The sequence below is a fragment of the Lichenostomus cassidix genome, chromosome Z (genome assembly GCF_008360975.1).
Source record: "Lichenostomus cassidix isolate B80296 chromosome Z, HeHo_3.0, whole genome shotgun sequence".
NCBI lineage: Eukaryota > Metazoa > Chordata > Aves > Passeriformes > Meliphagidae > Lichenostomus > Lichenostomus cassidix.
Genome location: NC_139511.1, coordinates 13,039,693 through 13,057,936, shown reverse-complemented (window position 1 = coordinate 13,057,936; position 18,244 = coordinate 13,039,693). Strand labels below are relative to the sequence as shown.

Here is an 18,244-nt window from a genome sequence, read left to right as displayed (position 1 = left end):
AGGACTCACACTGCAGCAGAAATCCGGGCAGGATGCTGCTCGTGAGATCGGACCCATGCCAAAGAAGTTCCCAGAGGACTGTCTACTGTAGGAGGGACCCCATGGCTAAGTATAGGATTCCTCTCCCTGATGGACTGACCAGAGAAAAACACCCCTTACCCTGCTCCCTGCCTGTGCTGTTGGTTGGAAGGAGATAGGGGTGTGAGCGGAGAAATGGTGTCTCAAGAGGGAGGAGGCTGCATGAAGGAACTGTGTCTGAAAAGCTTATTTTTACTTCTCATTTATCGTCCAACTCTGTTAGGTTAATAAATCATTTTGCAACATTAAGTTTTCAGCCTGTTCTGCCTTCGGTGTGTCTCTTCCACCACTGCCTTATCTCAACTCATGAGTCTGGTGTGTTTTTTTAACAGTTTTTTTTCCTCTGTTCCTGCGCAGCTGCTGCAGGGGAGAGCGAAGATAGCAAATGTCTTAGGTGCCTGGCATTTAGCCAGGGTCAAACCATGACACAGAGGACATTTTTATTGAGACTGTCAATATTATGTATCATTCCTGCCTATAAAATTTGTACAGAGCTTTGATTTTTATCTTCCTGTAAAATCACAAATATTTTAATTGGTTTTGAGTTTAAGGTAAGTATTTAATGGGAGACACTCAACACTTTATTTGCTTTAATCAGAGACTGGTTTTATAGAGCGTAAATAAAAATATGTACCAAAGGAGGAAGACAGACATGTATTTCCCACTGAATTGGTTTGTAGTATTATCTTGTCTTCACTGATCCTACCTTTAGATAAAGGGCTTTTCACTATTCTGATTATGTGATTGAATAGTTTTGTTTTATTTACATACAATAAATAGATATTAAAATACTTCTTGCATAATTGTACATTCCCACTTCTTTGAAATCCTTGTAGATATGGTTGATAATAACACATTAAGTGGTTTCTACATTACATTTTAGTAGTGATTTTATAATTATTCTTAATGATATCCTGAGGATGTTTAACAATTACAAACAAGTCTCTTAAACTGACTAGATACTAGATTTTAAGATCTGTAGTACCTTGAAATTTGGTCTTCATCAATGATAACAGTGTGAGCTAACAGAACACTGTGGATTGATAGCACTCCGTAGGGTTTATCATTCGGTTGGATAGTGACATGAACAACAGATGGATAAATCAAAACAGCATCTCCCTGCAAAGTGTCCTTAAGAAGCATAATCTGAAAGGTCTCAGCAATTTCTGGTATGGCATCATCAAGGATCTTAAATTTCAAATACGTTTCATGAACTAGAGGTGGGAAAACAAGAGTTGTATTTGGCTGTAGATCTAGGAAGTCTACATTAAGCTGTGCATGTGCAGTTGAATCCCCAGTTATGATGGCGTAACTGACAGAGACTTCGTCTTCATCAGGTCCAACTAATTTTCCACTGACATCCTTACCACGAACCACTTGGATTGTTAACACTTCATCTTCTTCAGGCACCACATAAGCATTCTGAACAAAATGCACGGGACTGTCATTTTTCTTAATATTAATCCAAACAGAATTTTTTGTGTTGTTGATTTCAGCCCCTCCCTCCACACTCTTCAGACAAACAACAAAGATTTCATCATTTTCAGGTACCTGGAAAAATAATAATAGCAAAATTATATAAGTCACATTTCAAATATATGCAGAACACCTATACTGAGAAATATGGTTTATATATTTTGCAGAAGAGTAAAATGATACAAACTTGAAAGCTCATTCCATTTTAGAACAAACAGGAGAAAAGTCTGGTTTTTACCTTTTGCTAAAAATCCCTTTCAATATTTAATGTTTCTGTTTCCCAAAACATACTTCTGAAAGATGGTAGAAAGTCAAACAAAAATCAAACAAAAATCAAACAAAAGTCAAACAAAAAATAGTCAAGAATCAGAAAAATCTTCATTTTTACAGCTTCAGAGTATGAGGAGACCAACTGCCATTTTTGAAAGCCACCTCTAGTTGGAAACAAATGTTCTTCTCCATTACTTGATTTAAATTTTCTTTTTTCCAATGTTAATACTCATCTATATGCACCTGAGGCAATGATTTCTCTATGTGCCTGAGACAATGCAAGAACAACTTCTGGACAGAACCTACCTTGGCCCTTCCATCCCTATAGAATTGGAAAAGGAACACATCCTTTGTTCAGACACACCCACAATCCCAGACAAAATTTCCGTCACAGATCTGACAAAGTATTTTCTTGTTCTTAGCAATAATTTAGATTTTGGTATTTCTACAAAACAACTGTTAAAACTACATTTTAGTTCTAGCTATATCTTCTCCAATATCTGATGAAGCAGACAATAAGAAAAAACTTGTAAATCACAAATTACAGAATTAAGGATGAGATTTCTGCTTTGTATTACTAGACATATATAATACATATATGGTAATATATATTATAAATTATATATATATTACTATATAAATGCAATACATATATAGGTAATCATGGTATGATTCCTGGGTATCTTGTGCAGAGCCAGGAGTTGGATTCAATGATCCTAATGGGTTCCTTTGAACTCAGCATTTTATATGATTCCATGATTCTACAGTTTATTCTCCAAATCTTGATTAGCTACACATTAGCTGAAAACATATGATTATTTTATTAATACATAGAGATAAAAAGTAAATCTTTAAATAAATTATTTGTGATCCTTGCATCTCATCCTTACTGTGGAGTACTGGAAACCAGTAGTATTTGCTTCTGAGAGGAATTACAGGACAAAATCACAATTTCTGAAATCCCTGCTGTCCCATATTTCTTTCACATTCATTTGTGTATTGGCCACCCTCAAATCCTTTTCTGAGGCTAGAAGAGTGGGCATGATAGCTTATGCCAATGTTTGGCTTGTGGCACTGAAACTTGCATAATGCTATTGACTGATAGAGGGGTTTGTTGTCAATGTGAGATCTGGAAGCTCTCAGCCACTGCTGCACTGGAGTACTTCCTACACTGGAGTACAACACAGTTGGTCTACCTCATTAGAATAGATGCTAACTTATATTTCATATAGTTGAGTAACTAATATTTCATCTGGCATCATTAAAAAATACACTTTAAGAGAGTCAAAATGTATCCACAACTTTAGCTGTATTTTACATCGTAACATCTCATATAAATGGGACATTCTAGAGTTTCAATGGCATCATGACTGACCAGTGAAAAACACAGCCAGACTTCAAAGACAACAATATAAAAGATTTTCAGTGCTGACTCGCCTCTTTCATTTTCTGTTAGCAAAGTTTCTGTTATCCCTCACTAAAAAAGGAAATGTACACAATAAAATTACTATAAATGTAGTACTGCAGAGATCAGATCTTCAGTCCTCTAATTTCTGTAAGGAAATAGGCTTTGCAATTCAGAAAAATAGCTGTTCCATAGTTTTTCTTAACTTCAGATCCTAACAGCTCAAACTAAGTTCTGTAAGTAACATTAATGCTTGTGCATTCCATCATCACCATCAGTAATGGATTTTTACACAAAATTCATCTTTTGTGAAAGCATGTGGAAGACTTTCAGTGAGTGGACCACTGCAGCTGTACAGATCAAACTCTGAGTGAAAGAGCATTAAGAGCACTTCTGAGAGGAAAAAAAGTCACATCCTCCCCATAAACCTAATGAATTCTTTCTGTTTATACGTTACAGAAATAATACATCTAATCTAAAAGAGATATTTTTACAAAACAGTTTGGTAAAAAAAAAGTCTCTTTTTACTAGTATCAGTGCAGATGTGGGATACTATTTTTTATAATTAACAGAAATACACAAAAATTGCTTCAAAGTTGCCCACTTTTGACACACTTTCTTTTTCCTATGTAATTTTTCCAGTGAATTTTCTTACTAAGTTGTTCTGTATGACACTCACACAGAAAAGTTAAATATAGAAAGTTCAGTCTAATAGAAAAACCCGTATCTAGTTAAAGAACATCATTCTTAGCAATACAAGAACCAGCATTTCCATCTGAATAAAAATATAGTGCATTCATGATTATTTGTACTTTTACTGTATCGCACCTAACAGATCTAGTCAGAGTAGTCAGGGTATGTTCAGAAACTAAAAATATCAATTCATGAGAAATACAGACGTAGCATTAAAAAGATCAAATTATCACCCCTAACGACAAAATTGAACATCACTTTACAAAGCAGAAACACTTGTAGCCCTATTTCAACCAAACATTTTTGTAACATAATATACAAAGTCCCTCCAGAACAGCTGTTAATGTTCTATACATCCATGCCAAAAACAAAGTCAGCTTGTTTTTACCTGATCATCAAGCACTGTTAAATTATAAATCAAAACTGATCTCCCAGGGGTAAACGTAATATTTCCCCTGGCTGGACATAAGTCTTCTTCAGCTAGGTTTGGTCCATCTTCTATCTGCAAGTAATTGATTTTTATGATAAGAAATATATACAGCATGCATAAAAATCTAGTACAATAGTCAATATACAGTGTGTGAAATGCATACCAAATTACTATTTATTCAGTCATCTTCTGATCATATGCACACACACTCAGCTGTGAAAATCTACTTTTTTGGCAGATGGACTAAGTCAGAGTAGGCACCCTGAAGAAATTATGCATTGCCAGAGAAAGTGGAAGAAAACTACTTCCATACAGGTCTTTGAGAACTCTTTGATGTCTATTGATGCAGAACTGACTCTTTTAAATAACAGTAAGGATAGTCCTTCTCTTTTAATTTAAATCACTTACATTTCTTTATCAGTTCCAAGACAAAATAATAGCAATTACTGGTTTTGTGACCTTTCTATCTTGACTTGTGATGTTAAGGAAATTAAAGTTAATACTAAAATCTAAGAAAATAGTAAGACTCATAGAGGCAGTATGTTAGGGTTTTGTTTTAGAAAATCTTGTAAAGTTTTTTCGACATATGTATATAAACTACATTCTGAGATGAGCCTTATAAATTGTGCAGATAGCAAAATCTATTGGACTTTAAAACACATATATCTGAAATAAGTAACATAAAGAAGCTCATTTGTACATTATCTATACATGCTGTATTTAGCATGTGATAACATCTTTTGAGATTTTGAAATGTCTAGATTAAATCTTTGATGACAACTGATAAAGAAATTTTAATATGAAAAAGAATTACCTGTAATTTTAAAGAATGCTATAGAATCAAAATAAACAAGAAATTTCTTACACACTCAGCTCCACTGTGAGCTAATAATACCAGCTAATGCTGCCTCAAATATCTTTCCAAATGACAAATACTAATTTTTTTAATATATCTTCATTTCTCCTTAAATTAAGCAGTTAGATAATTGCAGTATTTTCCATTTCAATGGTAGTACCTTTCCATTTTTGAAACATAATTAACAAATGTAGACATAGGTATTTAGTCCTTTCATTTTAATAAACACTTTGATAAGTTATGAATATGGCCTCACAGTTTCACCTAATAGAAAAAGGTATAAAATGTTTTTGATAAACTCACCTCAAAAGTTACAATGACTGTCCCATAGGTTCCTCTCTCCCTAATTAGAGTGAGAGGTACAAATTCATTTCTGCCCCTGGGCTCATTCACTGTGATTAAGGCAGACTAATGAGGAAGAAAAGGGACAGGCAATCAGGCATAGACTGAATATCACAGCAGAAGGAAGAAACTGTTACCATAGAAATACCAAACTCCCACAGATAAGTTAATCCAATCTGCAAACCAGTCCACTGATGGCATACATTTCCTAGCAACCAATTAGTTCAGCTAATAAAAAGCTTGAAAGATTTCAGATGAAAAAATTATTATATATGTAGAGCAACTTTTCTTGCTTTGGGGTTTTTTTTAATAATGAGCATAGTTTGCATATACAAAGCACTGGCATATGAACACTGGTCATATTTACAGGAGTTCCTAACCCTGTTAAAAATAGGTTTTGTTAGATAACTTAGATAATAGATTCCTTATCAAACTGCTGCAGCTGAGAGATTTCAAAGAATTGCAGCACTTCAGCATTTTTTTAATACTGGGGTGCTAAAAGTTTCTCATATTGGTTATTTTTTCAGGGAAGTCTTCTAAAAAGTATATTGCCACAATGCTGGCAATAAAGCGTAGTTTGTCTTTCTCCTAATATAAGCTGTTACTGCAATTATCATCCACACAACCAAAGTCACACCACTGACTTATCCCCAGAAGGTATTATATTATGCATATATCATGATGCTGCTCTCACAAATTGAGAGTTAAATATAAAATTGCTCACTTAAGATGGGAAAAGGGTATATATTAAGATTTCAAAGTGCCTTTTCAACTTTGCTATGATATTACTCTTCACTTCTTCCATACTATATTGAAGGGCATTGGGACTGAACAATTTTTAAAATCTTTTAATTTAGATGACCAACATAGATATTCATCCAAGTTTGAGGATCTCAAGCAACATCTCAACACCTAAAAGCATATAAAAATATTAAAACTCTCTATATATGTATGAATTACATACATATGTATTAATTATCTCTAGAGATGTTTTTAGAGATGTAATTCAGCATCACTTTTCAAGGGATTTGGGTGAATAACTAACCAGCATCTTTGACAATTTCACCTTTATCTTTTCTAAAATGTTCACATATACCATATAAAAAGTCATACCATGTTAAAAGAAATTATTCCAAAGGCATTGTCATTTGATAAGATTGTCACTGTGACAGATTTGGGTGAGCCAACCTTTATCCTTGGAGATGGTTTCTAAAATTAAAACCATAATAAGATTTTAAGCATGGTGATGGAAAAAAATAGGCATTTTTACTGTCTTTTAAGGTTTTACTGTTATTTAAGAGTACATATTAGCTTACAAAAAATGTACGTCTTTTTATTATCTATCACAATGAAAACTATTTAAAGCAAAAGAATGCACTAAAATAATTCCTAATTAGTGTGGAAATACACTCAATACAGTCAACAAAAAAGTTCTTGATACAAACTTTGCAAATGTTTAACAATGGTTTGACAATTATTAACAACAGCACATCAATAGGAAACCATATATGAAACATCTAATACTGCCAGGAATTCCAAAGCTGTTCTTTTTTCCCCAATACTTGCATAAAACTGAAACTTTGAAGCTGTTATACTGGGATACCAGCTAAAGGATATACTGGGATAGCAGCTATAAGAATCAAGTCTATAACATGTAAAACTGAGCTACATTTACAAATTAAATTAAGAGGGAAGAGAAAATATGCATTTTCATATTCACTGCAAACATCCCCTGAGATGTGTAATAATTGGCAATGAAATAGAAAATCTATCTTTACTGAGCTCACACCTCTACTTAGTCATGAACTAACTGTAAGCTAAAAAATGTGAATCTGAACCCCTCTCTTGTAGCATAACTCCTGTGAAAGAGAATAATATGAAGAAATTTATTAGTAGGTATTTATATAATTGTTTGGGTTTACATCAGTCACACTTAACATCTGCTTCTAAAGGACTGGAAGTCATCCTCCTTCTTCGGGAACTTACACCCTCTTCTCCAGGCACATACTAGGCAGGAAAACAGGAAAGGCTGAGAGTTCACAATCTAAATTTTTGGGGCACTAGTACACTTTCAAATGTCCACAGCTGAATGCATTGCCTGCTCAAGTGTGAGGCACAGCAACATGACACAGAAACATCCACAGGAATGCAAACCTTCTAAAGGGCAGTCAGCACCATCCTGTATGCATTCCAGATTTTAACTCTTACCTATTACTGTTCGCAAGCAGTAAGACTACACGGGTATCTATGAAATACCATTCATCTATGTTAGATTACCCCATTATTTTCTGTGAAATAGATACTGACTTACTGGTAGTGTCAAGTGAAATATGAATATCTCATCAGCCTCTGGAAGATCATCGTCACAGACAGATATATATACTGTTCGGTTTGTTTCTGTATCAGGTATAAATGCAGCGGCATATGTGTCAAAAAAGTCTCCTGTGTCTTCTCCATCAATCTGCAATAAACACACAACTAAATGTCACCTCCTTCTTCCCTCAATATCTTTTATATTACCATTCTGGACTCCTTTGAACAGACTTCATACATTCTTTTCTGCACGTAATTCTTACCACAATTTCCCCTACTGTCATAAAATTAATTTCTGGACAGAAGGTACATAGATAATAACCTCTTGTACTCATGCCGAGTAAACAGGTGACAAAAAAACCCAATAAAACAAAGAGAACACTTTACTCAGAACTATTTATGACTCCCTCCCTTGCAATTTGCTATCTTTTACATAATGCACCATATGAAAAGGATTTTTATTGAAAAAGATATGCCTGTATAGGAAGCACAGATCTGTACACCTCATAACACCCTACGTGAATTAAACTTACCTTAGGATGTAACTGCCCTCTGCCTCCCATTCTAACCACTGGAAGGAGCCTAGGCATTCAATCTAGATTAACAATTTGATCACCAAAGTCGGAAAAATTAGGTCTGCTATAAAAAATTTCTCTCCTTTAATCTCAGTCAACAGAAAAAAATTCCCCTGATTCTACTGCAGGTAGGGGTGGTTAGAGGAGAGATGACAAAGTCAGTCATGTCAAAACAGCAAAGAGTCTAGATTAAGTTTAGAGTTGGGTACTGAGACTAAATGGAGAGAACCCCTGAACCAGTATAGCTGCCACACCTGAATCATCCTTCTAAGGAGCTAAAGGCTTGAAAGAACCATTGTGAAAAAGACTGTTCTTCCTTCCAGAACAGTGAAATTACAAATTCAGAGAAGAGGAAACAAAGGTCTTTTTGTGCCTCTCATTTGTATCTCTTGTAAGTCATAGTCTCAACTTCCCAGGTACCTGAGTCCACACTTCCCAAAAAGTTCTTCAGCAAGTTATCAACAGTTACTGAGAATATAACTGCCATGGTTTCTTACCGACACAATTGCTGTGATGTTAGCAGGCTTCCCTGTTCTTTCAATTACAAGACGTATAACAGTTGTACTGGTTTCATTGACTATAAATTCTGTTTGTCCACTGAACTTCACTTCTGTTTCTCCAGATGTGAAATGAATGAGTAATGCTAAATGCAAATAAACTAATAAAGAAGCAGAGGGCATCCCTATAGAAAAAAAAAAAAAAAAGATTAAAAATAAATTGTGAATCTAAAATACACAAAGCATTCATGGTTCACCTTACCAATGCAGTCGACCTCTCTCAACTCTTCAAATACTTGATGATCTTGTGAGTTTCAGAAATGAGATTAAAACATGCATAGGTCTCCACTACAACAAAGTCATATAATGTAATTATCACATGTATCTAATTCTATTTTCATAATTTTCATCTAGTGATTTTCTAGACAGTATGTATGAACCTTGTCAAGTGGAGGAATATGGAACTTCTTTTAAGAAAAAAAAAACAATGACATTACCACAACAGTTTTCATTTTCTATCAACAAATAGCTTCAAAGTTGAAATTTCTATTTCCACTTTCTTTGCTCTCTAGATTGTCTTTAAAAACACAGAAAGAGACCAGAAGGGTGAAGGGTTGGATATTTGCAGTCATCTCACAGATCATTTTCTGACATCTTATTCACCATGAAATAGCCTTACACATTTGTGTATTTACTTGAGTCTTTTTACACTTTTCATATCCCATGATTCTTTTGATCATGTGATGTCATGTCCCATGACATTCTCCTTGTCATGGAGAAACACTGTGACACCTTTAAATACCATTGCAACTTTTGTACAGCCAGATTTTATTTTCAGTTGTTTCTGCTCAATGTCTAGTATTCTTGTCTTTTAAGGTATGCAAACTTAAAACTAAGGTGGTCCATTTCTCTTGCATCGGAGTCCACTTTTGTAACGTAAAATAGAATTTTAAGTCCCAGTGAAGTCATCAGGTGTTGATACTGTGAAAGATGCACTTTATAAAAAGAGTCTGACACACCAAATTTCTAGCTGCACTGTTCTGCAGAGGCTTGCGTTGCACAGTGCTGAGCAGAACGGAGAACATGGATGCTGGATGAGGCAGATTGCTGTCATAAGGATTTGAGAAATTTTGGAAAAAACCAAGAGAAAAAAGTTGTGCTCTAAACACCAAAATGCATTACAACATTAAACTTTAATTGAATTAGCTCCTTCACTAAGCTTCTGTTAATCCATAATCACTGTTTTATACTACTATTTTTTCAAATTTCTGTACAAAAGATACAAACAATATTTGCGTAATTAAATATATAAATAAAACATCACTGTGCTTAAAATTATCATTCCAAGTGTTATAATTACCAGACAAATCTGGTCAATCACAGTTGTATAAATTGTGCAGAACATATTACATTAATATTTCCATATTAATAACATTTAAGATCAGACATGTTTGCAAAGCACTTGCTCTCATTACTTATGAGTGCAGTTATGATTGGTCATAAATTATCACTAAACCAGGAAATTTCATGAGTACATTGAAACACATTTTTGTAAAATATGTGTCAAATTTGAATCAGAATTGAGGTCCAGCATATACTCTGAACATTTTATGTTTGCAGTCAATTAGTTTGAATCCTGGACTGAACAGAGAATAACATAGCCTTCAGACCACTAAAACTGACACAGCTTCAGAAAGACTTCAAGGCTTTGCTTCTTAGAACAAATTCCATTTGGGAAAGCATAAATTTTTTGTTGTAAGGACTTGAAATAAGCTGCTTTCAGACAAGCTAAGAACAAAAAGATCCACAAATATGGCATATTAACTAAGCATGAACCGCAAGTACAGTCAAGAAAACTATCAATGTTTTTCAGAGTATCTAGAAGCAAAGACTGGTGGGTTAACAAAGCTAGTTGATTTCAATTACTTGTAAAAAATAATTTCACCTAGATCTGTCAAATATCACAGAGGGAATAGCCAAACAAAAAAGTAAGTGCAAAAAGTCAGGACTAACTATTTTCTCTGTGAAAACAACTATCCATTTCACCACCCACTGATTATTTCTGAAAAAAATAGTCACACACTAAAATAATTTTGCTGCATAGCTTCACACTATTCTAAAGTTTTATTACCATGAACACAGTCCTTCAAGACATCCACGGCTCTTACTGAGACTTCCATGCATAACAGACTGACAGAAACAATCCTTGATTCTCACATATCTATCCATTCAGTAATTCTAGTGCAGGAAAAGCTTACAGTGGGAAGCAAAGATACTATATACCTATATAAGCCCCCTAGGATTTAAAACTATCAGCATTTCCAAATGTCCAAATGTATTAATCTGCAACGGGTTTTTTTTTCTGTTTTTATGCGGAACTGCTCTGGAAAAAAAAAAAAAAAAACCCTTCAAGCTGGAAAGAGAAGAGTGGTCTAACCTTTGTAAACTCTCAGACAATTACACTGTCTGCAGATGAAGGCATCGTCCATACTACATTGACGAATTTGTTGACCTTTTAGCTTCAGCTGTTACCTTGTCATAGACTTCTCCAATACCTTCCCACGGTACAAGCTTCTAGTAAATAATACTGAAAACATGATCCTTGAGGGCAAGATTACGAAGTTTAGAATTACTTGAATTCTATTACTCCTACTAGAGAGCATTCTGAAACTATAGGATTACTCCTGAGGAACAAGAGAAGTTTCACAATCAAATAATCAATTATTTAGCTGGTGTGTATTCTTCCTTGTTATGTTATTTGTACTAAGATTTACTTTGTACAGTCTGCCAGAAGTAGTTTTTTGTCTGTTTGTATAAACTAAACTTTGAAAATTATTATTATCTTTTTAATTGATGTGATGCAATATAATAAAAATAAATTACATCAAGGCTTAGAGAATGCAGAACAAATTTATTCAAATAGCTGAAAACCTATTATAGGTAACAGTATTTTATTTTATTAAATATGAAATAACTTTGTACACTAAATTTCTACATAAATTTATATGGGAACACAATTTGTTCTTTATAAATACATTGCATAAAGTTCAGCAGAAGCGTTTGCAAGATCATGGATACAAGAAGACCCTTCATCACCTCCCTCACCTCATTAAACCACTGGTGACTCTAATTTGTAACTTGTTTCTTAAATTAATCTGAAACCCCAGTCCCTCTTCACTGCTAAATTTTGGTAAACTATGCATTTGGTGATCAAGTACTCCCCTCTGTTTCAGTTAAATATTACTGAGTTCAGTTCTCTCCATCCAGGATATTGAGATATTCAAAGCCATTGAAATGTTTTTATAACAACAAGCAATAGAACATCACACATCTTCAGAGCACGTACAAATCAATGGATTAACTATTCTGTTATCATGTTCTGACCTCAGCCATTTCACATACGCATTAGTGGTATCAATACTGAGGTCTAGATGATGTTTCTAAGTGGTTTATAATAAAGGTTGCTGGCAACAGAACCAAACCACACCTTTCAAATAATAATCTAGACATTTTAATGACATTAAAGAATTTTAAAAGTAAAAAAATCTCACTCTTGAACCTATAGTTTAAAAAAAGTTAAGAAATCTAACTCAGAATTCTGAGTCATGATCTCTAAATAACATTGTCTTTTAGCATGTATTTTATGGCACTTATTGAAGCACATTTGTGTTTTCCACTAAAATACAGACTACTAGTGTAGAATCCAACAAAGCATATAATGATTCCACACAGTAATTTCCACAATACTCTCACAATTTATATAAGGAATACCTTTCCAATATGTTGTCCAGTTGGAGCCAAGGTAGGCTTATGAAACTGGTGAATCACCAGGACTGGTTTGCTGTTTCCAGACAGTTTCTGGAACAAACTTCAGATGAAGACTTTAAAGTTTATAGAAAATGAATGTTCTTTTCTGCAGATTTTTACACTGGCTTCTGTGCTTAATAAATCAAAACCCTTAAGAATTAAAAGATCTCCTGACTGTTTTCTTTGAAGTAGGAGGGAATCCATAGCCTAATGGAACACAGAGAGATCAAGAAGAGAAATAAAAGGGCTGCTCCAGGTTAAAAATCTGGAACAAATTAAGCATAAAATGCCAGCCAGGAAATGGAAAGTGACAAAAGAAAGAAAGTTCACTAACAAAGAAGCAGATGGAACAAGGGATTAAGTATCCTCTACCTCAGAGTTTTCACTGCTATTTACAGGAGAACCAACAAGCTGAAGCAGCACCATTGCCACCCAGCAGCTACTACTAGATTCCCACTGCCCATCATCACACAACTCACTGTGTATTTTTAAAGCCCACAGACACAGAGGAGCAAGAGTAAGTGTACTTTTCACTGCCTGTCCTTGTCCACTCCTTGTGATTACAAATACCCAGCCAAGTCGAACATTAAAAAACTGGCATGCCTAGTACTTTGCATTGAGCACACCATTACAGCTGTCAGTGGTTGCCAGAGAGAAATCTATTCACAGCAGAGATGTCAGCACCCAGCAGCATCTTTGGCTGAATACAAAGGGAGACAGATACATGTGCTCTTTCATATGTAAAGAGGAGATTCTCTGTAGTACACAGAACAGCATAGAGCAAGAAGTTTCACAAGGTCATTACCATTGCTGCACCTTCCACAGAAGCACATTAAAACCCAGCATATTTTCAGAATTTTTATTTTACGCATTCTCAGAACCTCTTGACATTTACAACAGTACTGGAGAAGAACATAGGAAAGCAGCAGGGATTATATAAACTTTGATTTACTAAAATGCTCTTTTCTATGTTGTCGAGATTCCACATTAAAAGAGAAATACTTTATTGCACACTTACTTTTCCCTTGCCTCAAAGTTCCCACAGTCCACACATATGAAAAGCAGGACACAAAAGCTGGGTTGGCAAAACCCAGCACATGGACAGCAGGCATTATCCAAGCCTACTCTGCTGCTTGTTGCTCCTTCTTTGGTTTGGGCTTTTTGTTTAGATGTGGAATAATTATGTCTCTCACTCTAATACAGACAGGAAAACAGAGTTTTCCCAAGATACTATTTCAAAACAATATCCACCTATCTCCCTTTTTTGCCTTCAACCTGCTTCAAGGTGAATAAACAATGAGAATTTTACTGACTTGGTGTGCATCCCTGGACAATGCTAATAGTAGCAGAGTCTATCTCACCAGTTTCCATGAGCATTATCCAGTGTCAGTGGATGTTTTTGCTTCCCATTCTTCTACATGTTTTCCTGTCTTTCTCTTCACTACACAGACATGTCAGGTACCTGACATTCCCCTTATTATTAACATTGGAAAGTGCTAGCCAAAGCACAATGCAGACTACTAAGTGCTGAAAATTCCTTGATCAGCTTTCACTATCCTGAAATTTTTGGTCTCAGTTGCCTACTTCCCTAATCACTACTGACAGAAAAAAACGGCAGTACTACAGCACAGTGTCAGGTGCTAAAAAGATGTATCTGCATTTGAGGTTAATGGTACTGATGTCAGCCAATTATTCCCCTGACAAGTTTCTTTCTTAGAGCTACAACATTAAAAAAAAAAAAAAAATCTTATCTATTACAATAAGTATTACTGAGAATGGCAAATTTAATGTAACCTGAACATCTTCATACGATAATTCTTGCTCATTCAGTTACCCTCTCTTGGAAAAGGCATGGATGCTTCAAAACAGACATCTTATTCTAAGGAAAAAAATATACTTAGCTTGCTTGCCACTGTATTTATAATTACTACAAAGGTACATCTATCATGGAACCAATACATAAAGCAGTAAATCTGCAAGCTTAGGCTAAGACAGAGGCATAAGGAGAAATCCAAATAATCTCACCCTGTTATTGGAGGTCACTCAGAGTTAATAAGCATAAGAAGTTCAGAGTACCCCTTTCAAGTTTTCTGGCAATTTATTTTAATTTTCTCAGTAGAATTTGAGTGGATGTAAACTATATTCTTAATTTTTAAGTTCTAAAATGTGTAATCACCACTGGAGAACCAAATGTTAACTCTTACACCTGGTAATGCTGGAAATTTTCTGAGGTAACCACTTGCTCTAAATCTGAGCAGGGAATAAAATGCAAAACTCTCAAGAAGTGTTGAATCCACTTCTAGAAGCACGCAGAGAAAACAGAAGTCTCCTAAAAAAATTTGCAGTTAGATTATAATTTGCAGATCAAACAGAGAACCAGGAAATAATTTTTACTAGCTGTAAGATCTGGCTTCTTTTTACTCACAGTACCTCTAGTGTAACAACTTGGAGCTATTAAGATAATTTTAAATTTACAAGAGATTAGAGTCTGATGTGAGCAAACTTTGGGTGAAATCTGCTAATTAACGTTAAGAAATACACCAGTACATATTTAAGTTTGCTTAATGCTAAAGCACACTGACTTCATTTGCAGAACTTTCAACCTATCTCACACAATTGACAAGAATCTATACGTATATAGGTCTGACTACATACTGTGAAAAGCAAGACATTATTTTTTAATAGTTCTACATACAGCATAAGTTTAAGCAAAAGGTGAAATATAGTTTTCAGCTCCACACTGGAAATCATTTTTTACCCATGTAGTTCTAATGAAAACAGTAGACATTTTTCACTAACAGAAATTAATTTAAAGGGTATTCCAGAACCAGGGCTAGCTTTTACCTAGCTATTGTGCACCAAGTAGGACTTCAGACACTGTAAGTACTTGTACCCTCTCTCAAACTGGTTTTTGCACCAAAAACCAAACAAATTTAAAAAAACCCAACAAACAAAAAGCCAGCAACCAAACCAAATTGAAACCAAGCAACCCAACCACTATGACGCCTAGCACTCCCTGCTCATACTTGTAGAATGAGCACGCCTCAGGATCAGGCTCTTAACATATATGGAACCAGAAATCCAGCTGACAAAGATCTGCAGGCTTTGCTGAGAATGAGCCATTTACTATACTTCAGTAGAGATCTGAAATTTCACAATAATTTCCTTTTGTATTTCAATTTTGGAGGTTTCTTGCGTGTCCTCAACACTCTTACTTCACATATGTTGAGAACATACGTTGGGAGCTGAGGACAAATTGTCACAGTTTCAAATACCTAGTACCTCCTGTAAATGAATTACCATGGCCTGAATGAGCAGTATAGATCAGAAAAACAGCTCATGGGTTTCTGCAGTACAGTGGTTATTTTCTTCAAACTAAAAATAAAAAAACTAAAAATAGCAGCAGCACTTTACACAGAATTTTATTGCAAGAAAAATACCCAAAACTTTAGGGTAAAGAACAGCAAAATGACAGTCTCCTGGAGAGAATTAGATGGCATTGTTTCAGGTACACCAACAGAACTGCTGCTATCCACAATGGATTCTTACAATCTAATACACACGTATGAGCCAAACAGAATTTTAACTGTGTTTAATTGAATCAGTGAGATTTTCTTAAGTTCAAAAAAACATATCATAAAATACAAGAATTTAAGGCATACATAAAACAAGGTTATTTTCTACAGTTAAATCCATTAATTTTTTATTAGATAGCAACAAATGATGTTGACAATTTAAAAAATCTGTGTTTTACAAAGTCCCCCAAAGACTTCTTTCTATAGAAGTAAAAATATATTTGCTTAATTTGCAAAGATGATTAGCATGGGGCCCTCACTCTAACCTATACTGTGGATTAATCTCTTAAATCTGGGCAATCTGTTTTTAGATAAAATACATTATTAAGTATTTATTTCTAGGCAAAGAGATCCTTTTTTTGCTCCTCAAGCAAAATTTGCTTGGATCCAAAACCTTCTTACACTACCTTTATCATGTATTGTGCTTTGCCTGGCTTTCTAAACCTTTTAACCCTTGTCACAATTTAATAATCACTATTTAATAATTATAATCAGTCCCTTATTAACTGGGTATTTCTTTTCATTCTTCTAAGGCACCCTGAAGTTCAAGACAAGGAAATCTCTTTGTTGATTAGTTATTTAAGACCAGCAACAATAACTATGCTGGAAAGAAAGGTGCTTTGAGAGGATTACACAAAGCTAGTTCTCAACAGCACCAAGCCAAAAGCAGCAAATTACAAACCCAAGTACTTCATTGCATGTAACCAAATTGGCTGGTTGAAATGCTAATTGCCTTTCAGCAAAGCAAAAGGCAGACAGGGGACCCTGAGCTTCAGGGAATAACAAGCATTTTTTACCCCACTTCTGCACCATTGTCTTGCTGAGAATTATTCAAAATCTATTCATAAAGGTAGCTCTTTCCCTAACCTTTAAAAATGTGGGAAATTTCTGAAGCTCTTACCAATACCTCAAATCTGTTGGCCTGCCAAGCCCTTAACAGATGGCTGAATTAAGGCCATGCTAAATCCTTAATGAAGCAAAGCTTGAAACAATTCAGAGCAGTAACATACTGGACCAGTCCAGGATAAGTGACTGAGAAGTTTCTTTTGCCATCAGAAAATGAGAATCATTACTGTATTTTAATTAATTAGTCTATACAAGATATAAAATTAGATATTCAAACAAAAATATCTTGGTATAGAAAAATACATACCGCTATTAAATTCTAGAGGAAATTCTGTCGATATAAAAAACCCACAGGTGCAAAGGCTGTGATAAACATGCAAAGCATCTTCTGTGTTGTTTAATTTTGCTGGATAATTTTAGACTGTCAAATATGCCCATTTCAATAAGTACAGGCATACTTATCGTAACTGTAACTTTGATTTGGATTTTCAGTTATTCCAGAACAAGAAACTAAAACAACTTTAGTTTGATAGGAAATACTCATAAGCCAATCTATGAAACATTTTTTTCATATTTGAGGCATATTTCAGAACTCACAGTTTGGAAATTCTTTCTCCAAACTGCCCCAAGTTGTCATACATAGAGTAAGCTAAATCTTGGAAGTGTTTATTTACACAAAGTATTTCCCAGTAAAATTATTCACTGAAAAAGTGACTTAGGCAAGTGAGACTTTGCAGAAATTTGCGAAATCATTTGTGATTTAATTATTTTTTCAATAAAATATGTAGCAGTGGGTCCACCTGAAATATGACAAATATGTAATATTGATTCCTCCTGTCAATCTTTTTTTTTTCTTAAGAAATAGTAATGTAGCTCCTATTAGATAGACATAATTATTGAATTTGTGGCAAAATGACAAATGCCTACAACTGAAAGCAATGGCATTGTAAGAATCAGTTTGATTACTGATATATTGTACAGCATCTGACTCAACACACATTGAGAGATGTATTCAGACAGTATGTATGATTATTTCTAGAAAGGAAAAGGAGTGTTATATTCACCTCTATATACAAAAGTA

The 18,244-nt window shown here is 34.6% G+C and overlaps 1 protein-coding gene across 3 annotated transcripts in view; it reads right to left on the bottom strand.

Annotated features, from left to right (window-relative positions):
• Positions 1-18,244, bottom strand: part of ADGRV1 (adhesion G protein-coupled receptor V1) — a 275,778-nt gene that overhangs the window by 242,930 nt on the left and 14,604 nt on the right. For all 3 annotated transcript variants that reach the window (XM_085042779.1, XM_085042782.1, XM_085042781.1), the window contains 6 exons: positions 8,936-9,120; positions 7,862-8,011; positions 6,664-6,759; positions 5,512-5,616; positions 4,311-4,424; positions 1,064-1,629 (listed from right to left, as the gene is read on the bottom strand). In XM_085042779.1, the coding sequence (XP_084898905.1) occupies positions 1,064-1,629; positions 4,311-4,424; positions 5,512-5,616; positions 6,664-6,759; positions 7,862-8,011; positions 8,936-9,120 (1,216 nt within the window). The remainder of the gene's footprint in view (positions 1-1,063; positions 1,630-4,310; positions 4,425-5,511; positions 5,617-6,663; positions 6,760-7,861; positions 8,012-8,935; positions 9,121-18,244) is intronic.